Source organism: Triturus cristatus, chromosome 6 (genome assembly GCF_964204655.1).
Source record: "Triturus cristatus chromosome 6, aTriCri1.1, whole genome shotgun sequence".
Lineage (NCBI taxonomy): Eukaryota > Metazoa > Chordata > Amphibia > Caudata > Salamandridae > Triturus > Triturus cristatus.
This window is the reverse complement of record NC_140589.1, coordinates 1588699926-1588726121: the sequence shown is the minus strand read 5'-3', so window position 1 is coordinate 1588726121 and position 26196 is coordinate 1588699926. Positions and strand designations below refer to the sequence as shown.

General features: G+C 44.7%; 1 protein-coding gene across 1 annotated transcript in view; it reads right to left on the bottom strand.

Moving 5' to 3' along the window:
- FSHR (follicle stimulating hormone receptor) overlaps nucleotides 1-26196 on the bottom strand; it is a 2004148-nt gene that overhangs the window by 965425 nt on the left and 1012527 nt on the right. The window contains exon 4 of the mRNA XM_085609366.1: nucleotides 19905-19979. Within this exon, the coding sequence (XP_085465492.1) occupies nucleotides 19905-19979 (75 nt within the window). The remainder of the gene's footprint in view (nucleotides 1-19904; nucleotides 19980-26196) is intronic.

Genomic DNA, 26196 nt, shown 5'->3' with positions numbered 1-26196 from the left:
ACCTGCGCCTGGATGGCCAGCCATATGTTGCGCTTTTCAGCCTCAGGCACTTGCAGGGATTGCCTTCCAAACAGCTTCTGGTGCTGCTTCACCACCTCCTCCACCAGCACCTGGAGTTCCTTGGGGCTGAATTTCAGCTTCCTCCTCCTTTCCCCTCCGTCTCTCTGTGTTCTCTGGCTGGACATGCTGTTCGTTTACCCGCTCACACATGCAACGGCTCCCTGCCTCTCCTCTGCACTCCAAGCCTCTCCAGGGTCGGCTAATTATGTACACCTGCCTGGGTGTGGCCACTTCGGCTAATTATGTACACCTGCCTGGGTGTGGCCACTTCGGCTAATTATGTACACCTGCCTGGGTGTGGGCACTTCCTGGTTGGGTGGGCTATCGTTGCACAGGATTAGCTGTTTCGTCAAGTCATGTGATTTTATTTACCGAATCCGTACATACCGATTCGGTATTTTCCGATTCGGTAAATACCACCTCGGTATTTTCCGATTCGGTATATACCACCTCGGTATTTTCCGATTCGGTAAATACCACCTCGGTATTTACCGATTCGGTGAATTCCGATTCGTGATTACCGAATGTTACCGAATCGGTAACTGTTACCGAATTTTTACCTACATATAACTTACCGATTCTAATTTACCGATTCGGTACGGCTCGGTATTTAAGAACCGGTAAAATTTATTTACCTACATGAGGCCCTTGGTAAGGGCCCTGGTAAACTCTGCTCCACTCAGTGCTCCAAGTGAAGTGTGGAGTCGCAAAACCCTGCAAAAACTGCTGGAGGAGCGGAGTTTACTGCCCATTACTAGTATGGATGTGTGAGTAGTTGTGTGTGTATATTTTTGTCACAGATTCACTCTTGGGCCTGCACTGAGCAACACAGTGGATCATCGAATACTTGCACACTCAAATAAAAAATATTTTTCCTCAATCTCTTCTCCATGAAAGATCCCTCACCTGCCCCTTGTATCAGTCCCATTGGGACAGGATACATCTATCCTGACCTTTTAAATCTTATTTCAACTTTATTCCACCCACTCCGGGAACCATGTTCCAGTTGACACAATGGAAACTGCAACTTAGTTTTCAAGTTGCGACCAGCCATTCATGGCATTGCTATTGGCGGCTGGATCCACGGATCAGCCATCCTAGATATATATAATTCCTTTTTCTTTAATAACTCCAAAGCTACATTACAGATTTAAACCAAATACCAAAAAGCAGTCTTCCTAAACCATGATCTAGGTTTCTGCCAAATTTGGTGTAATTCTGTTCAGTGGTTCGGGCTGTAGTTGTGTCTAAAATACATATTTGAATTTGCATGTTTTGGGACCCTCTTCTTTGTCTCCGCTCGATGGATCACCCCAAAACTTTCCAGACAAGAGTTGAAGTGAGCAGCATACAAGTTTTGACATTTTTGGGGATTTATCAAACAATGCCACAGTTATTAAAAAATCAAAAAGTGCTTTTTACTATGGAATCTAAGTCCTACCTATTACTACCTATTGGCGACCACAGTAGGTAATATATATATGTTTATCACTGGTTTTGTATGTGTAATATCTGAGCCAAACTACATGGGTGTGTGAGTAGCTGAATGAGTGAGTGAGTGACTGTGTGAGTAGCTGTATTCATGAGTGAGAGGCTGTGCGAGTAGCTGGATTGGTGAGTAGCTGTGTGAGTGGCTATATCGGTGAGTGAGCAGCTCTGTGAGTGGTGGTATGGGTGAGTGACTAAATGTGTGAGTGGTTCTATGGGTGAGTAGCATGGGTGAGTGAGTGGCTATTTGAGTGAATGGTTAACTGAGTTGGTGTGGGAGTGACTGTATTGGATAGTGACTGTATGAGTAGCTGCATGGGTGGGTGAGTAGAAGAGTGAGTGTGAATATGGATATGCAAATGTGTAAGTAAGTGGTTGTGTGGGTGTGTGAGTAGCTCTGTTGAAAGGCTGTATTGGTGAGTGGCTCGGTGTGTTAGTAGCTATATCAGTAAGTGACTGGATGTGTATATGTGTGAGTAGCCATATGGAGGAGTGAGTGGCTGTGTGAGTGACTGAATGGGTGAGCGAGGGTCTGTGTAAGTAGGTGTATTGGTCAGTGAGTGGCTGTTTTTTGAGTGAAAGGGTGTGTGATTGGCTCTGTGGATGAGTAAGTGGGTGTGCAAGTAGTTTTATGGGTGTCAGTGGTTATGTGAGAGGTTGTGTGGGGGTGTGAGTGATTGCATGAGTGATTCTGTTTATGATGTCATTGGATGATGTCATCAGTGATGTCATTTAATATGTCATCGGTGATGTCACTGACCTTGTCATGTGTGATATATTATGTGAGGTCATAAACAGTGCATTGAGGGGGCGTGAGTAATTGTTAGCTCACTAACAGCTGAGTTTCACTAGTTTTTTACAAGTGAAACCTAAGCCTAAGTATAACGTCCATGTAACCTTTTTTTTCAGTGTATTGCTAAGGTTTTATTATTCCATTTCCTAACTATAAAGTCCCTGTAACCTTTGGCTTTTTTCAGTGAATTTCTAAGGATTTTTTGAATGAGAATTCCTATCTGTAACATCCCTGTAACCTTTGTTTTTTCAGTGAAATTCTATGGTTTTCTTTAGTAGTAGTCGTGTTTGCAGAGTAGTTGAGAAAGGGGGCGGGGCCTCCGACCAGCTCTCAGGAATCCCGCTGTTTAGGAATTGCAGGAGGTACTAGGAGCACTCCTTGGCAGGAGTAAAGTGGACTTCATCTCCCAACCAGTAGTACACTAGGAGACGCGTTTGCAAGGTGGTGGAGAAAAGGGGCATGGCCTCCAAAGACCTATTAGAAATCCCGCTGTGTGGGACTTCCTGGAAGTAAAAGGAGGGGTAGTTGGACCCCAAGGATAACCTTGGGTACCAAATACCCATTCTGTTACCTCCAGTAAGTCAGACACAGCAGGATTGCTGAGAGGTTATCTCCACCAATCTTCAAACGCATCTCCGGTTGCACTTCTACTTGGAATATGGAGCCCCCTTGGCTCTTGAGGGTCCTTGGGGGCAACTACCCCTCCTGTAAGTCCCACACAATGGGATTGCTGAGAGGTTTTCAGTGACCATGCCCCTTTTCTTCACCACTCTGCACATGTGCAACTGGCACACTACTATTGGGGGATGAGGTTTTACGTTGTTCTATTTTTTACGAAGGCGGGCCGTGTGGCGCCCCTACCCAGGGCCATTTTGGACCCTGGGGACCCCCATCTCCCCAGGGGCCTGCAATGTTTATGGCAGAGGGGCGTGCAGCCCCCCTCCTGGACTGGTTTTGGCCACAGGGACCCCATCCTCCAGGGCCTGGCCTCTTTGTCGGTGCCCTGGTCCCACCTAGGTCTCCCACTCGTCACAGAGTGGACACAGTGGGGGGAGCCTCAAGACACCCATGGTTCCAATCAGCTCCCCGCATCCAGCTGTACCCAGCATTGCTTTTGGAAAGAGAAAATTGCTGAACATGCAGCTCCCTCTGTCCAAAAGCAAGCTTACAGCAGAACAGTGTTTGTAATGGCTTGGCGGGAGCAAGCCATAACAAGCTGCAATGTTCAGGGATTGGGCACCCTGGGACATTGCTGGAGCTGGCCCTGGGGGGTTGTCCCTAGGGCCATGTATGGCTCTGAGAGAGGGCCACGCGCCCCCCTCTTTCAAGTAGTTTGATTTGATTTGATTTATTAGTTTATATAACGCATTGAATCATCCCCGGGAGGGTAACTCAGCGCTCGGAGGCAGCAGTGAAGCAAAGATCGAGGTTATCAGGCTAGGAACAGGTCAGGGCATTTTCTTAAGGCCAGCTGGTTCCAAATGCGAGGGGCCTGGTAGGAGAAGTATTTTCCTCCTGTTATTGCTTTTCTAATCTTGGGGACTTGTAAGAGCGATTTAGAGCTGGAGCGCAGGGATCGGAGGGGAGTGTAGAGGTGGAGTCTCTCCGCCAGGTAGGAGGGGCCATTTCACCAAATCACTTTGTGGGTGAGGCAGCAAATCTTGAATTTTACACGTTGTGGTGTGGGCAGCCAATGGAGTTGATGGAGGAGGGGGAGAGAGGCTGATCTGTAGGGTGCATTTAAGATCAGACGAGCAGCGGTGTTCTGTTTCACCTGCAAGCGGTCAAGTGAAGTCTTGTTGGCTGCGATCAGGAGAGCATTGCAGTAATCTAACTTACTCAGCACTAGGGTCTGGGTTAGGGTCTTTCTAATGGAGTCGGGGACATAGGGGAAGGCTTTCCTTAGAAGGCTCAGTATGTGGAAGCATGAGCCCACTGTGTGGGATACGTGTTTTTCATGGAGAGGGCTGTTCGAGGAGCACCCCGAGGTTTTTTACTGAGGTTGCCGGGATGGGGGGAGGGGGTGCCCAGTTCTGGAGGCCACCACTGCGGGGTCCACAAGTGAGGGGCATCACCGAAGAGCATAACTTCCATCTTTCCAGCATTCAGCTGGAGGAAGTTATTTTCCATCCAGTGGGATATGGCCATCATGCCCGAGGAGAAAGTGCATTGAGCTGTCTGGGAGGTTTTGTTGAAGGAAAATGTGAGCTGTGTATCATCCGCGTAGGATATGGGGACGAATCCATAGTGTCTTAGTAAGGTGGCCAGGGGGGCAATGTATATGGTGAGGTCTTGAGAATTAGACCAGAAAGGTCTGAGGTTGATGGTCTGGGAGCGATTAGAATGGAAGCTGTTCATCCATTTCAGGGCCATCCCCCCGATTCCTGCCTCCCTGAATCTTGTGAGCAGAATCTGGTGATCGACCGTATCGAACGCTGCCGAAAGGTCTAATAGCACAAGGAGGGTAGGTTGGTTTTGATCTAGGCTGCATCTGATGTTATCGGTGATGGCCACGAGGGCAGATTCTGTGCTATTGTTTGGGCGGAAGCCGATTGCTTCGATATGGTCGGATAGGTGTTTATTCACATGTTTTTCTATGACTTTGCTGAGATAAGGTAGGAGGGAGATGGGGCAGAGGTTAGACAGGTTTTCTGAGGGGAGGTTAGTGTTTTTCCTGATGGGGATGATTTGGGCTGCTTTCCAGGAAAGGGGTGTCCTTCCTCCAGTGATTGGTTTAGTATGGAGCAGTTTTCAGAATTTGGTACATAGCTTTAGGGGTATTTTTAGCTGTGCTGAGTTGGAGAGCTATATGAGATTTGCGAGTATGTTTAATATTTTTATGATAGAAAGACACGGCGGTTCTGTACTTCTCTTTGTTGGCTTCAAAGTTGGTGCAATGCCATTTCCTTTCAAGGTTTTTGCACCTGTTTTTTTTCTTAATGGAGTTCCGGAGAGAACCATACTGCCTTGGGTGATGTGGGTTTGGATGAGCTCTTTTTTATTGGAGCAATCTGGTCGATGGCCGCCAGGGTAGATTGATTAAAGTGTGCTAGGCTATCTTCTATTTTGTCATGGGGAGAGTTTATTGGGGCGATAAAGGTAGAGGCAAAAATTTCGGGATAGATTTTTTACCATTGTCTGTATGAGGGTCGTTTTTGAGTGGTAGTACGGTGGGTCACATTATGTTCCTGTAGTTGAAAATTAATGATGGCATGGTCAGACCAAGTAACTGGTTTTGGAGCGTTGCATGTGAGAAGGGGGGAATTAGGGAAGATGATGTCCAGTGTGTGTCCGGCTGAGTGGGTAGGGCCATGGTTTATTTTATTAAGATTGAGGGTGGAGAGATCATTGACAAAGGATGCGGTATCTGTTTTGTCTAGGATTTTGCTGTGAATGATGAAGTCTCCCATTAGCATGAATTTGTTGGAGGAGATCATATGGGGGGCTAGTAATTCCAGTAGTAAGAGAGAGAAGTTGGCTAGGGGGCCCGGAGGGCGGTAGACCAGAGCTCCCTTCCAGGTTATTTGAGGAGAGAGGTCAAGCTTGAATATCGAGATCTCAATCATGTTATAGGAGTATTGTTCCAGGATGAATACTTTTGCCCTGTCGTTGTGGATTATAGCAGTCCCACCACCGGTTCTGGGCTGTCTGTCGAGCCTAAGGATTTTATACCCTTCGGGTAGGGCAATGGTGATTGCTGGAGTGTTTGAGGGTTTTAGCCATGTCTCAGTGAGGAGGCCAATGTCGGGTGAGTCGCTGTCCAGAAGATCCCAAAGCTCTATTGCATGCTTAGGGAGAGACCTTACATTTCCCAGGAAGCCTTTCCAGTTAGGCCGGAGGGGAAAAAGCTTTTCCAGTGTGTTTGAGGGAGGGTGCCCACCTTATGTCCTCTTTGTGGTGTGTGACGGGCGGGAGGTGGAGGGGGCGGATGTTACAGTGGTCTGCAGAGCCATGTAAGCTTTGAAATTGACAATGGGGGCAGGAGAAGAAGCCTTCCAGGGCTAGAGGTGGAATTGGACCTTTGCTGTGATAGTGGAGGGGGGAATGGGGGGAGCGACTTCCAATCGACATCAGCTCTTTGCTAGAGTAGATGATTTTGGTGTGGGCACCATGGTCTATGTTGGATTGGGCAGGGTCTCTGGTGGCTGGCGGTGGTCGGGCGCAGACGGGCGCAGATGGGCATGCCACCGGCGCAGCCACTGCGCGCTTCCGCTGTGCGCTCCGGTGCCCATGAGTTTTATGACGAGCAAGTGGGGAGAAGCTGGAGCGCTGCCCTCCTTCCGCCGCAAGTACCTCCCTCCACACAACCGGGATATCCCGTGGTGGACCGGGGAGACGGCTCAGGAGAGACAGCAATGTGGGGGTAAGTGCAAATTAAAAAACGAGGAGTTTCTAGTGAATTAAAAGATGTAGGCTGCTTAAATTACATCAGCACCAGCTCCAGGGAGATGGTGGTCCCCAGGGCAGCGAGCCTGCCAGTAATTTACATATTTTTCCCTGGGCAGATGGTGGTCCCTGGGGCTGTGGGAGAGGCCGTAGGGCCTCCCCCATATTCCTTTAAAAGAAATGTGTGTGCCTGGGGAGGTGGCGGTCCCTGGGGCAGTGGGGCTGGCGCGCTGCCCCCACTAGTAATTTGCATGTTTTGCCCTTGGGAGGTGGCAGTCCCCAGGGCAGCAGGGGAGCCACATGGCTCCCCTGCAAGTAATTTACATATTTTGCCCTGGGAAGTTTGTGGCCCCCTGGGGTTTAGGAGGCGGGCCCATGGGTGCCCACTCATACACCCACCCACTAATACAACCACTGACATATCCACTCATACACCCATACAACCACTCACACACTGAGTCAGTCAGCCATAGACCTATTCGCACCCCCTCTCACTCATCCATACAATCACAGAGCCACTTACTCACCCATACAGTTATAACACACACTCACACACTTACTCATACAGATACTAACACATACTCATTCACCTATACAGTCACTGACACAAGCACACTCACTCATACAGCCACTCTCTCATTCACTTACTCACCCAGACAGTCACTCACATACCCATTCACTCACTTATATTGCCTTTCACATACCCAGTTACTCATCCATATACCACTGACACATGCACTCACTCACTGACACAGCCATACACACACTCACTAACCCATACAACCCCTCACAAACTCATTGATCCGTACAGGCTGTCACAAACCCCCTCACCCACCCACAAAGATAATCAGACAACAGAGGTACTCAGACAACGAATCACTCACCCATACAGAAACTGTTGAACCCACTCACACACCCATACAGCCACTTAGACACCAACTGACTGACACAGACCTTCATACAACCAGTCACTCACCTATACAGTCACTGAGACCCCTAATCACCCACTTATACAGTCACACACACACTGGATCATCCATACAGGCAATCATACACCCACTGATTCACTATTACATCTTGGTATATGTATTTAAAAGTCATAAACATTTTTAAAACACTTTCTTTAAAAATAAATGGCGGGGGTTGTGCGGCCCCCCACCCGAGCTGGGACCCAGCCTGTAGTGTGGGTGCCCGGTCCCACCCAGGGCACCCACTCTTTAAAGGCTAGGGACCGTGGGAGGAGCCTCAAGGCCCCTGTGGTCCCTGCCAGCTCCCAACCTGCCACGAGAGCCTGGCATTGCTTTTACACATAGGGAGCTGCTAACATTCAGCTCCCTGTGTGTAAAAGCAATTGTGCTCCACTTCTGGTAAACAAGAGCATTTTCTTCTTTCGCTTACTAGAAGCGGAGTAGCATTTGCTACGGCTTGGCAGAAGCGGTGGCACCCCGGGAAATTGCAGGAGCTGGCCCTGGGGTGTGGTGGTCCACAGGGCCATCTAGGGATCCAGGAGGGGGGCTGCTTTCTCCCTCTGCATTCAATTTAAATTTATGCCCCAGGGGGGTGGGGGTCCATGGGGCTGTGGGGGGGCCATGTAGCCCCTCGCATTTTTTAAATATAGATCCGGGGAGGTGGTGGCCCCCGGGGCTGCGGGAGGGTCCATGCAGCCCTCTGGATCAAATTACAATAAAACACTGGGAAGATGGCGGTCTCCGTGCTGGGGCGGTCAGAGAGGCCCCCCATTTAAAATGAAATAAGCCCGGGAAGTGGTGGTCCCCAGAGCAGCGCAGAAGGCCATATTCGCCTCCCCCGCATTATTACTTTAAGAAATCCCGGGGAGGTTGTGGTCCCTGGGGCATAATAAGTCCCAGGATGGGAGACTGTGCTTCCCCCTCCCTTATTAAAACAATGCCTCCGGGACCTGACCTACCTGGGGCGATAATAAACGAAGTGCAGGAATGGTGCACTTTGGGGGTTTTATCAGATTCTGCTGAAAATTAATTAACAAAAATGCTTTTTTGGCCATGGGGTGTTCCAGTGAGACCCTGTAATGAATCTGCTTTTCACTAAAAGAACACACCCAGCCCCTGCACTCCCTTTCTGGGAGGCAAATATTCCAGTGCACCTTTAAAAATTCACTTTGACCGTTACTTCCTAAAGACAAGGAAAGGACACAGCACTCCCTTTAGGCAAGGCAAGAAAAACAAATGCTGGTGCATTTAAAATAACACACACAAGTTTATTAATGCAACATTTTAAAACGACAGGCCGAATATGTCAATTATGGCAGACTCAAAGAAACCATTGAATAATGCAATGTTCAAAAAAAGTAAGCCAAATATATCAGTAAATTTAGATTCTCAGATGTCAAATGAATAATTAAATGAACAATTGAAATAGAACGCAATATATATACAGATGGCAAAGAGTAGTAAATATATACAAGAGCAAGAGAGTGGTTAGGAACACCTCACTGACTGATTCTGCAACATCATTGCCCGCTCTTTAGCTGGGGAAGTCCTTTCAACAGCCCACGTAGGAGTGTCAGTCAGGACTCAAGTTCCGTCACCATTCCACAGCAATACATTTATTCTGTGGTGAACTTCCACCTGACCGACGAAAGCTGCCAGCTTAAATATCAGAATTTAACGTAAGACTTTCTGGACCAACATCTAGCGTCCTGCTAAATTTATTGTAATTCCATTCAGTGGTTAGGGCTGTAGTCGTGTTCAAAAAATGGCCCCGTTGACATAACATGGGGTATACACATTTTAGGATCTCCCCTTTTCTCAGTCCCCACTTGGCGGATCAACCTGAAACTTTCACCACAGCAGTCGAATCACATATGGGAAGTTTTGTGAAGATTTGTCAAGCGGCGCCACAGTTATTGGCAAAACAAAAAACGACTCTTCTATGGAAACTTTGGTCCCAAATATAACTATCAACTGGTGAGCGCCTGTAGGTTATATATAAAAAAAATATAAGACATAGTGGATCACAATATGAAATGATAACCCAGTTAATTAGAAGTCCAGTGCACTCTCATATAGTGCACTAATACAGATACATTTGTAGTGCACCCTGGTATCAGAAAATTGAGACAGACAACGGTGAAGTTAGGCACAACACACCACAATCCTTATCTGCACCATGTTATTGTCTAACAATATGGAGACACACCTATAGTGATATGTAATTCATCTATGTAGGGGAATCCTGAACATTTCTATGCCCCGAAATTCCAGTGCAAAACAGTTACAGATGTATCACAAAACACATAATTTGTTTTGTAAGCAGCAGGTTAAAAGCTACAGGTATAAGACAGCTTTAAATGGTATTTCCCCAACTGCATAGGTTTGTGTATGAGTGTGCATGTGTGTGGAGTGTGAAGAGGAGTGGCAGCTATTTGAGACAGGTATTACAAGTGGCGGGTGATGGGGCAAGTGAATGGTGATAGGTTTCCCCTGGAATGTCACAAACACTCACACACCTCTGCAGCAGGCACATTAGTCCTTTCAGCTGTCTTATTCATGTTCTTAACTCTATTAAGCAGGTTACACACATTCTGATGCTACAGATCCTCTACCATCGGAGTTGTTACATTGAGATTCAAGCTGTACACTGCAAGTTTACCGATTCTTTAAAACACATTTCAATTGCTGAGCAATTACCAGATTATATTATTTTCAGGTCAAAATAAGTGAACCATAAAGACCATATGAATTACTCTGTACTGAGTTATCAGGCATTGAGTAGTCCAAGTACTGTGCAAAGGTCAAAACTGGAATACCATTTCATAATTCCCACATCTCTCTATATTCATTATTTCTCGTTAATTTTAAGATCCTCTCTGCAAGTGCCTCATTTCTAGATTAATATAAATTCCTAGTTTCCGGTCCAGAGATCACATTGACTGATCAATATATAAGTGCATAACTGATACATCATAGTGCATTTTCACTAACAATTTTATTGCCCGATTATTGTAATACTGCAACACCAGCGTAAGTCATGATCCATGTAAGCGCACATTTTGAGCCTACCTTAGTAAAAATAATAATTGCCATCTCCTAGTAGCCTCAGTTCAAGGTAAGTACGTCAAGGAAAAGAAATTTCCCAAGTCATCCTCTTCTACGTTTTCCTCCAGCAGCTCTTAGCGTTTTCTGCTGGTTGGCAGAAAGGAGGGGGGCTGAAGGGTAGCAGGACCATTTCCATTTTGGGGTTTTGGATGAGCAGATCGTCTACAGGAGTTTGCAGTTTTCTTCCCCTAGCTTCAACCAAACAACCACTTCTAACTACTTTAGTTTTTTTATGTCACCCAAAGACTTGCAAATGTTATCACAATAGCTGACATATTAGGCAATGGGCTTTGTCAGATTGTCCCTCCCGGTAATCACTTTCAATAGAAAATTGGCCAAAAAGATTAATTTAGTACTTATTGATTCACCTTTCTTAGTGGATATCTCTATGGAACAGTACCAGGATGTTATGAACTACATACATTTAAGTGTCAAAAGTATCATGTCCTAGATATTGTCTACAAAAATATCACCTTAATAGAGTTGATAATGTCTACACACAATAAAATGATTTGGATTTGGTAAACGATATTTTGAATACGTTATTTACATCATAAGATATTTTTGTCAGTGATATTCTGACATACAAACATGTCCACAATATTCATTATCCAAAATGCACATTCTAGCCTGTGCTGTGGCTGAGACATAGTCCCTCTGACTTGACATTTCTAGCCCAGGTTATTTGTTCAATTTCAATGGACTGATTTAATACTTTAGAGTGGTCACAATTACACCATCCGTTTTAATGTATCATGACTCCTCATTTAAAATGTCCTCACCTCACTACTCCTACTACCTCTTCAATAATACTCCTAACTCATTCTCACTCTCCCGCTTCACTCGCCAACCTATTTCACCCCTTTTCCTCCTCTCTTTTAAGCCCTCAATCAACCTCCTCAGGTCTTCAAAAATAAGTGAGAAGGAAAGAATTCTCATGTGATAATGACAATAGATGCTGTAAAAGTACAACATTCTACTGCCAACCAGTGCAGAGTCACTGACAAGCTAGCAGCGCTTCCATTCACCTGCACTAGCTTGTTGAATGGTACACCATCACCAGCCCAAATGGTACCCTCTCTTGTTTTCTTTGACAGCATTAGCCCACTGTGGGAAATGGCAACTACAACGCGGCCGTTTCCACGCATAAGCATAACCACGCATGCATTACAACGAATGCGTGGTTACAACGAATAGCCTTTACCACGCATACCTTTACCACGAGATACGTAGTAAAGGCATGTGTTTCAAAGGTTAAAAAAAAGAGGGGGTTTGGGGGCAGTCTCCCCCCCCAAAAAAAAACATGGGTTTAAAAAAGGGGGCTTGGGGTGTCTCCCCCCAAAAAGAAAAGAAACTCACCTGATTTCGTCATTTTCAGAAACTGAAGAAAAAAGATGTGGAGGCAATCGGTGTCATTAGAGGAAGCAGAAAGACACTTCCGCTTCCTCTTTTTGACGTGAAAGGCGAATCGGAAGTGATTGGAGTGGAGAGGACGTGGAGAGGTAAGGGGGAATGAGGGGGTGGTGTCGCACAGGGGTTAATTTTTAGGGTTAATTAGTAGTGATCGGAGATATCCTTTAACATGAAAATGTCATTAACATGCATAGTTTAACAATGAAAATTGTTGGAAAAGTGTGCGTGTTAAAGGCATTTTCGTGGTAAAGAATATGTGTGGAAAAGGCATTCACGTTGTAACGCATGCGTGGTAAAGGCATGCGTTGCAACGGAATGCATAGTAATGTCATACAACCGCCCACTGTGGTATGCAAGTGCTGGCGTAACAACTGCTTTTATTTAACACCAGTATGCCTGTTATAGCACTCAGGAGGCTGAAAAGTTGAATAGCCCCTATCTGGATTCCAACATATAAGATTAAATGAAGATGTTTGCAGCAGATGTTTCATAACACACATTGTGCCTTGGCTCTGGCAGTGAAAGGCACATTTTAAGAGTTGGGTTAGTCTTGTGCACATAAGGTTCCATGCCCAACACATCTGGTACTCATGACTCTCAAAGAGGGAAGGCACAACAAACTTCATCGTGGAGGACCACAGATAGTTATGTCCATTGTAAAGGAAATGACTTGTTTCTGACTGTGTCGTTGCTCAGTGCCACACAGAGGGCCCATGAGCTGGGCCACCTACTCTTCTCAGACTGGAGACGTCACTCAGACAGCCAGCAGGTCACCACCACTGCCAGGTGTTAACTTGTTACAACTTTATAACAAAGTAAGCTGAACCATACGGTAGAAGTAGACTGCAATGGTAAATTTGAAACAATGGGAAGATGAATTGGAAGCAGGACATTTTCCCGTGGAGATTACCCCTCCTTCCTATTTCTGCATAGTGGTTTGTAAATAAACAAGTATTTTCCTAACCCGCGCCATGAAAGCTGATATCTAAAATGTTTTTTGTTTTTTTTATATGGGTTTGTCACTGGGGTGCTGTCTTACAATTGAGAGAGGATGTGGCTGTGGTCAATTTCCCGTTAGTGCTTTTCTCATGCACAAGGAAGTACTGCACCAGAGCATTTTATAGCTAAATTGCATGAATAAATCACATTTAAACAGGCCAAGGAGATTCATTAAAGTTATATCACATGTTGAAGAAAGTGTCACTAACAATAAAGCAGTGTTAGGGCTGGAATAATTTTCTTACTGAGGGTTCGTATTTCTGGGGACAAACTGAACACAACAAAACATTTACTGTGAATATTTTGCCGCCAGGCTGGAACACTCACCTCTGTTGCTTGCAATCGCTCTACTCGTGTTTCTGGACTAAGATGGTGAGGGTTGATTGGCCCGTCAGTGGGCCTTTTTTATTAATACTGTGTACAGTGTGCCCAGTACAGGGTTGTATGCGAAATAAGCAGCGCTTAATTTGTAAAATATTAAGTGCCAGGGCTCTGACTAGGAGGCCACTGCAGCTTGCACCACCCGTCATCCTTGTCATCGCTGCCAAAACAACTACTAACCATCTTTCTCTCATGTAAATATGCCAGTTCAGATTATTCCAGGTCCCCTAAGCTAAGGGAATGGCTAGGGAGGCAAGTATTAGCACTATTTTAATGTATATTGTATTCATAAACAACCATTGTTCTGCTCATCTCTAAATTAGATGAGCAGCGCCACCATTTGGTAGACTGTTCTAAGTATGCTGTTGACAATTAGGTGCCGGTGCCGAGCACTGGAAACCAATTAAGTGCCGGTGCTGAGCACCGGAATGCACCAGCTCAAATTGAGCACTGGTAATTAGCATGTGCAGAAAAAGATAAGCACCAGTTTCTCGGACTGACCAAGACATATTCAAGAACTTATCAGAATAATGGCCAGAACGACTGACTTTGAAGCTGGCGAACTAGGTTCGAGTCCGACGGGAGGCTCAAACATCCTGTTAATCTGGGCAAATTGCTTACTCTCCCCCTGCCTAAAAGTGAATGTGCCTGACTGTAATGTGACTGTTAATCGTGTAAAAGGGGAGGAAGAGTGCTATGTGTATATTTAAGTGAATATTTGAGGTGTTTGGCCGGCCATGTCAGGCAGGCCAAACACATATACCCAGTTAGGTTTCTTCAACTTGTATTGTACAGCTGGGGTGGAGAAACTGCACTGACACCCTGTTCTGAGCGGAGTGTCTTTTCAGCCTGCTCAGGCGAATCCCCAAGCTGCTCTCATGAGAGCAGCGCGGGGATTGCACAGGGAGTCTGTCCCAGTGTATGCTGGGAGCCTGGGACTGGGAAGAGCACACAGAGGCGCGATGTAGGAGGCGGCCGGCAGCTTAAGGTAAGTTCCATTTAAAAACAAATAATTATTACTCTTCCATGATCCCCCGCACTCCTCCACCTGCGCTGCCTCCATACGCCCCACCACCCTTTGTTTGTGGTGGCCGCTACTGGCCCCGATACCTTTTGGTTGAGTTTGTGCTAGATAAAACTACACAAAAACAACACCCAGCAAAAGCTCTGGTTAATGTTTTTAGGCCGATCCTACAGCACTTGCGCTGCAGAATCATCTGTTGTATATGCTTTGTGGGGTTTGACTCCTCCCATCACTTTGGTTTGGCTTAGTCAGTTGTCTTGAAAAAGTTCTTGCTTGCTAATGGGTACTTTGGCTTCCTGGTCCATTCCTTTTTCCAGGTTGTTTACTTCCCTGGAGTATCACCGCAGTATTTGAGGGCTTACACTTTTGTCTATGTTACTTTCTGTTCAGGGACTTTTAAAAAAAATTGAATGTTGAAATGGCTTGATATGCGCGCTTGGGCTGCGCTTTTGTCTAAGCTAAAGGGTAGATATGTGTTCTCTTCTGCAATGGGCATAGATGTAGAACAGCTGCAGATATGGGCCCCGTATTCTTGCTTGCAGCAAAGTGACAACCGCCTAGGTCTCTGTGTGGTTTCACTTGAAAACACCACACCGGGTAAGGCTTTGAGGCATTTAACTTCAAAAATATTGTCGGTAAATAGATTTGAGCCATACAACAAGCTTTTTCACTGATGAGAGTAATGCTTAAAAATAAAGTATTTGCCCTGTTTCTGTTGGAACCTGCTTATTTAATATACATTTGACAGCATGAGCATTACAGTGTCTCGTGGTTGTCCACATTGAATACAGCGTTACTAAACTCTAAAATGGTACCTGCCATGCTTCTTCCCCTCACTTTTTGTTGCCAGTAAATGCCAGTCTTGCTTCTGTTTCTATGGTTGTGCAACAGGATATGGTTGCTCGCTGTGGTTGGGGCTGCTAGTGTTACCAAGTGACCCACGCCTGCACCACTGTTAGTATGAAGGTGCACGAAGAAAGCCGAAGGAAGCCAGCCACCAGCTGCAGAGGAGTCCCAGGCCATCGAAGGATGCAGCCTGACAGAACTTTCACTACTGTGGGTTAAGGTTGTCTTACGTTGTTTAAAAGCAGTCTTAAGAATTTTTGGGGGACCAAGCTCTGGATTGAGTAGCGTATGCATGATTAGAGTAGCCCACACCGTAGTCTGGGAAAGTAAGACACATGTCCATGGTCGTGAAGGGTCTGGAGTTGATGTCAGGGGTGGGGCGGTTGTGTTGAATGCCTGAGGGATTTGTCGAGGGCCATTGGTGGTCGGACATCTGCAGGAGGAGAAGCTGTCTGCTCCGGGTGTGGTGGGGACCATCACTAAGAAGTGATCAGTGATCATTGTTAGTGTATGGACGACAAGACCGAAAGCAGTGAGGAGAATACCTGTTTGAGGAATACTTTTCGCTCACACACAGAACACAGAAGTATTGGTAGGAATTTTCTTCATCTATTTGGGACATCATTGACGTGTTCTATACCGAGAAGGCACCGTTCCCTGTTCTAGTAAGGCCTGTCTATATGTTTGTCTTCAGAGTTTTGTATCGCACTTTGTGTGGCGCCGTTGAAATCTAAATGACCTTTACAAAACTGTGATTCTCGTTGATTAGCTTTGAGGTTTTGTGGGATTATTGAAACTGGATAGTGAAGATTTTATTTAGTAATCTTTTGTCTACCATAGGATCTTTGTTGTGTGCTTTGCTGCGTATGGGTGTCTGCGCCAAACAACAGTACTTTAATTTCCCTGGAGTCCATGGCTGTCCAATGCTTGACCTAAGGCACCTGTTTTGCTCATACAAATCATTTATGTGGTTTTGCAGTATTGTGCGCAAATACGAGTTATATGCTAAAGGTCACTTTTTATAATTACCAGCTAAATAATGTTTGGTTCTATGGCTTGTGTGCTATGGTGCCCGGAAGTCAGATATCCAGGAATATATAAAGAATACTTTTGCACCAGAAAGTGCTGTTGATGTTATGGACATGATTATCTATATTGCATATCAAAATGACTGGATGTATATGTGAAGGACTGCCTCTTGTCCCCACCACTATTACTTCAGTTCACCATAAAAAACTGAAATGACTGCATGGAATAGTTTGCTTTGAGCGCACAAGACTAATCCCACTAACTAACAACAATCAATAACACTAAACTAATCATTAACCTTGGGTTCAGGAGCAGCGTACTGCCTGGCGGAAAATGCTTCAATGCCTTGTCAGGAGTAGTAAGAGCTATATAAATGCAATTACAATTACAGTCTGCACTACACACACAGTATTACGTTTGCGATGCATTAGGTAGTCTGATAATGTGCTGCATGGCTAAACACTCATAAGAACCCAAAGGCCAGACCTATTGGCTATGCCAATGCTTGTTTTATTGCTTGTGGCATGCTGCTGAAGGCACTAATCTCAAGGGATCGCCACAGGTCGCATAGTCACTGGTAGCATCTGGTGCCCCTGGTGACCCTGAAACGATGTACACGGTTTGCCCGAAGAATCAGAGTGTCTGCTTTGTACAATATTTGAGGTACATTTGTGGAGACTGATAAGTTTTTTATTTCACAACTCATGCAATACGCCAAAACGCATTAATTACAGAAGCAGCTGTTACCTGATGGATAAGGTGGGGATATATATATATATATTTTTTTTAAAGGATTTACATAAAACGGCCAGCCACCGCCTCTCCTGCGTCATCTTCCATCTTCCTGTTTCCAGTCCCGTCTGGCAGCAGGAAACACCCAGGCACATAGGCCCCCCTGAGCTACTCACAACGCCGCAATGCAGCATTGTGATTGGTCTGATCACCATGGTTGAGTGCTCAGACGGGGACAGGGAGCCTGTGTATGTTCCTCACCAGGCTGTGTAAAGGAGCCTGGTGGGAAATATGCAAAGTGTGCATGACTGTTTTGGCCGGCCCAAGAGGGCTGGCCAAACAGTCATGGGCATTTAGGGAGTGCAAACCACTCCTCTCCCTGCTCTGGCCAGCCTTACTCCGCCACTGACTGCAATAGGAAAAATAAAATGATAGTAACAACATGTTATTATCATTTTATTTTTCCTTTTGAGCAGTGAGGCAGCGCTCCTCCGCCTTAGCTGAGGAGCCGCCACTAATTAACTAGGAAGCTCAAGAGATGCAGAAATCCTCACTCAAGGAGTGCCCTGCTGACTCAGAACTTCCCCCTTCTTTCTTTGTACCATTAACTTTCTGACACATTTCTGATAGGTACTCTTCCAGTTTTACCTGGTGAGGTTAAGTCAATGGAGCTTCTCATGACGCTGGTATGTGCTTGCGTGCTATGCATGTTCTTTTCTCCTGAAAAGTTGATAATTTTTTTGCAGGAATGCTGTTTAATGCCCAATTTGCGTTTCTTCTGGATTTAGGTACCGTAGCCCGGCATGCATAAACATATTATGTATGGAATGAATTAGACCAGTTTGTCACAAGCCTCAAGTGTTGGAAAGTCGAAGCTTGCACCAGTCTTTCTTTTTGTGGGTCTGACCTAGACACAATGGCACCTTTCAGTGAAATATTTTCATGTGGTTACGAACTTTTACTATGCTTACACATGCTGCTTTGTGTTTTATTTTTAGTATTAGAACTGGGTTTATGAATTGCTGTTTTGTCATAAGAATGATGAATGTTTTAATAATCACTGAAAGAGGAAAATGTACTAACTGTCCAGTAGGCCTTTAGCACTGGTGGTGCCTGGTGTGACAATCTTCATTGGTGCCCCCCAATGACCTCCTTCTCCACGGATTTCCTCACTACCTCCCTTGAACAGTGCCCCCTCATCTCTCCATTGCCCCCCTTCTCACATGCATTTGATTTATTTTATAGTGTTTCTCATACCACATCACACATACATTATATAGAGAGGTACACTCATAAAAGAATCATAAAAATCAAACGTAATTGAATACCTTATTCAAAAGATGTTAAAACATTTGAATTAAGGCATCAGGATCACATAAAATAAATACATTACTGGCTTGTGGTAACAATTCATCCCTTACAAAAAAGATTTCACACACTTAATATAAGAGTTTGAATGCATGGCACACTGTGGCCGTCTTTACTCGTATCACTTTCTGATACCAGTAAACCAGCATACCAAACAAAGTTCACAACCGCAGTACGGATGTCAATAAAGGCCAATAAATACAAGTATCTAAAACCTTCTCGATACATACAGGGGGAAGTTGCTTTCCCAATAAGGGAAGCAAAAATCTTACTCTTTTTATAAAAAGGCACAAAATGTTTTTTTCCTGATTCACTTTCCAGTGCAAAACTTGTTTTGTGCTGGAAAGTACCCAAAAGCAACATAAAGCAGCGTGAAATGCTGCTTTGCATTACTTTGCGTCAATGGGGCGTTACATGGGTGGTACATGGGCGTTCCCATGCAACCACCCATGCTTTTTGACACTAAACCTTATCTACTAACTTTAGTAGACAGGGTTTACCACCAAATATTAATGCAGCTGAAAAGCACAGATTAAAAGGAGAAATGTTTTCATTTCTCCTTTCCGACTTTGCATGTGTGCTGCACTGTACATCACACATACAAAGTAGGAAGAGGTTTTTCCCTTGTCTAGCCATAATATTTTATATAGGAAGGTGTGTGCTTGGTGCACAGCAGCTGATATCACTGCCGGCGCAAGGGAGAGGGGAAGAGAGAGCTATATCTCTGTGAATATGGGGCTCTCCTGCTCTCTCCCTGTCACGCAACGCAGTGCAGCATGTTTGGCTGCTGCACTGTATTCCATGACACCTTTGAGAATCTAGGGCCAAGACACCAAATGGAATTTTTTATAAACCTGGAACCTCTATGCAATTTTTGTCTACTTCTGTTTCTGCAACGTCCCTCTACAATTACTTCAAACTGTTTATTAGAAAACCCAATCAATATATTGATATGAAAGCAGTAGCATTTTTTTCTCTGGGAAATACTTTGAATGCCAGTCCATAAGAGTATTCTGTTCAAAACTTCATGTACAAGCCACAAGATAATCCATATTCTTGGACCTAAATTTGTGTCCAGTAGTTGTGATGTGGTACCCATTTGAGATCGAGAACATAGTAAAAGATGTTGAAACATGAAGCCGTTGGATTCAAGGATGATTGACCTTAAAACTATGTTGTTGTTTTAGAGTGTATATTGTGCTTAACAAGTCGTCAAATAACAATAACAATGAAAGACACGTCAAAATCTGATAATATCAATTCTCATCAGTAATAATAATAATAATATGATAACAGAAAAACTCCTTACAGGTATTTGAGGCTCGGAAGATTCTGGAATGCATCCGGGTCAATGTACACAAGGTTGTTTGCTTTTTCTATTCGTCTGCAAACCAGAAAATATGCATTCAGAAGAATATACAATACATTTCTGTTCAAACATAGTTCTATAATACAATTCGTCTTTACCATTACTGCAATCTTTCTTATTTATTTTGCGGGAGTATTTATACAAATAGCATGCCCTCTTTTTTGAGATTCAGTTACACTGATGTGGAGCTCGATGTTGGAAGATTCCTGACTCATTTTATCAGCCCATCTGTTATTGAAGGACCAAGAATAAAACGCGGGCACTATTCACAAAGGTACATTTACATATTTAGATTTACTCCTGTCTGAATTTGTTCTTGCACTTATGTGTAAGTGTACATGTTTCCACAATTTTCCATTTCCTATGGTATATTTACGTTAAAGTGCAAACTTACATGTCTACAACCCCTCGGTAAGGGATGTGGAGAACTCTAAGGGGTGGCCATGATTACGAGATTTTGGTGGAGTAGTGGCGCAGCTGTGCAAACCACTGCGCCACCGCTTCTCCAAAGTTTGCGCCACCTGCCAGATTATGACTTTTTTGTAGTCTGGCAGGCGGGCGGTGTGGCAGTCCCAAGGTGGTGCGTCTTTTAAAAGGGGCAGTGCCATTTAAAAAGGGACCACACTGCAAGGTTTGTGCACGGCATGGACTTGAAAGTCAATGACATGCAGGAACCTATGTGCATGGACACAGAGGTGCACATGTTATGACCCCCTGTGGGCCGCCAGGGTGGGGGCTGGTTTTGAATCCCTGGGGTGCTGTTTTTGTTACCGGGGGGCAATTTTGCAGCATAGCTGCAATATCAGACCCCTGTACCAAAAGCGGCAGGTGAGATGGGAGTGGGGCTTCCAACAAGCACACCCCTCCCCCTGGGGGCCGGCCGAGCAGGGTCGGTTTCGGTTCCCAGTCTGGCCGTGCCTCCTTTGTTTCCTCTCTGCTAGGCTTTTAATGGTGGTGGAACTGCCATGAAAAGCCTGGCTGAGAGGAAACTCATAATATGCTTGGCAGGACTTTGGCGATCCTGCCAAGAATATTTCAGCCTATTACTGTTGCTCCTACACCAGGTAATGGAGGTTCCCTGCTGGGGCCAGCGGTTCCTAGGCGGTCCCACTGCCTGAGTCATAATTGGGCAGTTGAACAGCCGGTGCGGTGGTTGCTGGATCTGCCACTGTTGCGCCACAGCCGCGCCACAACGAGTCTGGTGTCCTCGGACCGCTAGACTCAAGAAAGGGCTTTACAGCCGAATGCACAAGTTACAACTAGAAACTTTTTATATGTAAGTAGAGATCACCACCACAAGAGCGGAGGTGTCCCAAAGGAAAAGTACAGGGAAAAAAGTAAAAATGAGTTGATTTTGAATATTTATCAAATTTTAATGTAAATTAATTAAAATAATTATTAATAACCTAGAACTAATACAATAAAATGGCACAGCACATTTACTCTTCAAATTAAATGTTTATTAAATAAATAAACATTTTTAATATTTTTATTTAATTATACTTTTTTTAATTAAAAAAACATTATTAGCATTTTTATATATGAATATAATATGCTAAATTTAAATAATTATGTTTTTTGAAATTATTTTATATAACTCTAAATTATTATGGAATATATAAAAGTTATTATTTTTTTAAACATATAATTATAATTTTTTCAAAATCTATGTTTAATTTTTAATCTAACTTTTTAACAATAAAATCAATGATATACTTTTTTATTTAAAAGCCCAAATAATGTTAAGTATTTAAAAATATTTCCTGTGGGGTGTTATATGTAGGGCCTTTTTAGGATTTCGGGTGGACTGACAGGCCATCGGTGATGGTCTGCCCAACAGCCAGGATAGCAGTCCGACAGCAGAATTGTGGTGGGGTCGGTCAGACCACAGTGGTTGGAGATCAGACCGACACCTCCGAGGCCCGTTAAGTTGGACTGCAATCCCTACAATGGGGGTGGTGCCTGCGCAGGCACCACTATAGGGATTACGATGTCCCTTTCTAACAGGCTTTTCATGGCGGTTCAACCGCCATAGAAAGTCTGTCAGAAAGGGATTTTGGGGGCCCTTGTAGGACCCCTGTACCTCAGTGATGTGGCCTGGAGGGCACATATGGTGCCCCCCAAACATCCATGCCCCCTGTGCCAGGCACCACATGGTGCCTGGCACATGGTGCATGGATGTTCAAAAACATCCCATTTTCTAATGCGGGTGGTGCTGCAGCACAAGCTGCAAAGGAAAAAGGAATGTTTATTAACCCCTGCGCGGCGGTCGGATTGTAATTGGGCTGTCGGGACCTTCGACTGCCATCGTAATGAGGCCCTAAGTCATTTAATCCATTATTATCTATTGGAGAATGTTGTAGCACCTGAGTGGCTATATGGGACCTAGATCTACTCCTTGGCAGAGACATTTACTACTGTTTTAAGAATGTTTTGAGCTTTAGTAAATTCAGAAGTGTAGTTTTTTAATAGTAGTGGGCTTACTCTAATATGGGTAGGTGTTTGTACGTGCATGCCCCTCCTTAAACCCCGAAGAAACAATTACAGGAGTAAACCCATTAACCCAGGTGAGACCGGGCAAAGTTTGTAACAAACAACAGTTCTCAACTGGAAATCATTAAAACAGGACAATAAAAACAGTGATGTAAATCACAGTAGGTAGGAGCAAAAGAAGGGAGACCACAACAAAGAGGGTAAGGTGCAAAGGTTATTATTCATAAGTAGTTGTAACAGCACTACAGTACAATTTAATATACAATGACCATAACACACAAGTGAGCACTGAACATGCCAGTGATAGTGAGCGGCGCAGTGACACAAGGGTGAAGAATAACAGCGTGAACGGCGAAAAGGCAGTAAGGAAAATAATAATGTGGTCAAAATTACAAATTAGTTATGTACAATGTAGGTATTTAGGATTCAGGATAAATAAATTGACCACAACAGTGCCAAAGTTCTATGCTGGGTAGTCAACGGCGTTTCAACCTGATTGATTTCAGGTCATCATCAGGACAATGGTCATTAGTTTAGGAGTAGTGCTGAACTGGGCATAGGATAAGTCATGCGTCCAGGTGTGAAGGATCAAAGAAGGGGTCAAAAGCGGCATGGCATCAGGCGAGCACTAATCCACTAAATGGTAAAGTGCTTCGGTGTAAGCAGTTGGAGGGGGTCCGTCTGTCCCCGGGATGTATCCAGTCACCGGGCGATTAGGGTTAATCTAATTAAGGGGATCCAAAGGTAGTAGAAGACCGAGGTAATTCTGGCTGCGGTGTCGCTAACTAGCGATCAATGAAAGGGTGTGCTGCGGAAGAGGAACCAAACCTCCAAATTGTAGCCTGGCGGGGGACGAGTCAAGCGTCCTGAAACCATCCTTAAACCCCGCCATAAGCCTCCATATATCCCACACATTGATGAGTAAGTGTTCCAGATTTTCAAGGATCTCCCCCTGGTCCCTAATAAATTTACTACCAAAACATATACCTAGGCAAGGGGAGATCTCTACCATAGATATCTCCACTCAGAAAAGATAAAAAGGGTGGAGGCAGTGGTCTATGTCTCAAGGTGAGTGACTAGTGTTTCGTTGCATGTGAGGAGTTCTACTTTATGTACTTCAGAATGCTACTGGTAAATCAGGTACGCAACTTGATTTTTCACATATACGGCAGTAGCGGCTCCTGGAGGGAGTGCTGTGGGGAAGTGGGGTGGGGCGGGGGAGGGGTAGGGTGAGGGGTAGTAAACTCCTGCTCACGGCCGACCGAAGTAATCTAAATAAATAAATAAATAAAAGGAATTTCATTGCGCACGGTGAAATGCACAAACTGCTGGGCACAACAGAAACACTCAGTTTGGCTGTCTTTTATTCACAGCTCCTCAAGATTTGTGCATTGAGATGATGTGGAAGCATTTTACTACATGGATCACTTCCAGATCCATCTTGTGAAGTTGTCAGCTGCCTCTGGAGGCTCCTCATGCCAAGAACATGCTGGTCCTCTTCTGCTGGACAGGCCTCTTGCAGAGCAAAGCACACTCCATCCCTCTCTCAGTAGGCAGGAAGGGAGGCCTCTTGATTCTCCTGGCAGATCCTTAGTTCTTCCAGCAGAAAGTGTTGCTGTCAGGTGATGTTTCTTCACCTCTGGAAGACTTTTACGGCAGACAATATTCCTGGTTACACAGCCACTCTTTGACCACCCTCTGGAGTACTACATTCCTTCCCTACACAAGAAGATAACACTGAAACAATGTGGGGTGGTTTGGACACCCCTTTCATACATATTGTCCATACATGGGATGTGGAGACACTGCCTCATGCTTCAGAACCAGTTTGGGTTGGTTTCCATTCAAATCTCATTTCCAGGCTGCTCCTCAGACACTGCTTTTCTGTAAAGTCATGCTTCCCAGAGCAGGTAGCACTGGGGCTGGTTTCAAGCAGTGTAAGATTTCAGCACCTGACTGTCATCAGCAATCCTGATGAAGTAATCAGGAACAGACAAAAGGGCTGGCCTGGTCTAGAATCTTCCTCATCTTGTACAACAGCACCTACAGCCTCACCCCTACCATCTACCAAACGGCAGAGCTTAGGAAGGACTAATTGGCAGCCGTTTGCTAACAAAGTCTTCATGGAATTTTTAAAGGTAGCCCTATCTCCATCCTACTCAATTCAGTGTCCAAGTCTCCACTCACCAGCCACATGAATGCAGGTAATAAACTTCAACTGTGTGGAGAAGCCTTCCTCTCCTTCTACATTGTGCCATTGTACAACTACAACCAGGGCAACCAAATTTGATCTCATTGGCCTTTGTACTCAACCTCATACACACACACAGTGCTTCTGCCATTCATGCATCACAGGCTCACTGTACAGACACGTGTGCTTGACATGCACTCCAGACCAGGTTTTAGGACCTCTATTAAGGCACAACTGCGCCTGGTAGATTAAGGTGACGCAAGGGTCAAAAGTAAACTTAGGATACCAATTTTACATGCATTCAGGGGCATTTCCATCCCAGCTCTGTAGAAATATTCAAAAACCTCATGTGAAAAGACTGCCTTTTGTGACAATTAATGCCTGTAAGGAGTTATCTTGGTATACACTTTCTAACGTGCATACAGAATTTCTGCAAAAAGCAATGTTGCAGGTAGAAAGTCTGCACACATTTCGCATCTTTGTTGGGTCTGATTCGTGTAAAAAATATTTCACCAGGGAGTGAAAATCAATTCACAATATACAGAAAAACTACCAGAGTAAGGGCTACCTTAAACTGAGAAGTGTGGCAGACCTAAGAAAATTCCAAATCTGTAAACTATGCAGAACTTTACTGACATCAAAAAAGCTTTGCAAATGAGGAGGAAATAACTAGAGCATAGGCCCCTGATCAGAAATTGCTTCTCTTGAGGAAATTAGAAGATGCTACCAACATACATCAGTTGTATCACATAACTTTACAAAGTTTTACACATCTGCCTTTTCAGCAGCTTTGTATATTGAATACATTAATGAGTTGCCCTCTTTCCCCCTAGTATTTTCAATCTGTCTGCTCCCAAAGTGATGAGACAGCCTACCATGGCGTGAGGCCATAGGCTTGCCTCAAAAAGGGGCAATAGAGTCTTTCTGACCCCCCTAGCCCCTGGAAGGGACATGGGTTGACGGCTCCCAATTTTCTCTCTGGAAGGGGTAGAAATCACACTAGAGGCCAGGGAAATATATTATTTAAAATGGTTGAAGTGGTCCACCCTGACTTAAGAAAATTCTTCCACTCCAAAAGTGGTCAATGCAGGCAGAACCTGGCAGGGAGACTAAGTTCTGCATCAATCTGACCCGGGTGAGGGTGACAGAAAGATTAGTAGACACCAAGGAAATAATTTAAAAAACTATAAGGGTGGGAGTGGCCCAACCTGGCATAGGGCCAGGTTCCCAACCCAAAAGAGGGAATTATAGTGTTTCTGCCAGAGGTTTCCCCCATATGCGCCCCCCAAGGGACAGAAAGCCCACTAGACACCAGGGAAGTCTGAATAAAAACAAAGAAGTGAGGTTGGCCCATCATGTAAAAGGCCATACCCCCAACGCAAAAGGGGCGTTCAAATATTTGTGCCCTCAAACTGCACCTGGGGGCTGCAGAATGGCCGCTAAATACCATGGAAAGTCTTAACAAAGTAAGGGAGTGTTATGATCCAACCCAAAATGTGGCATTACAGTTTTTTTGCCCCCAGGGGTAGAAAGCCCGCTTGAAGCAAA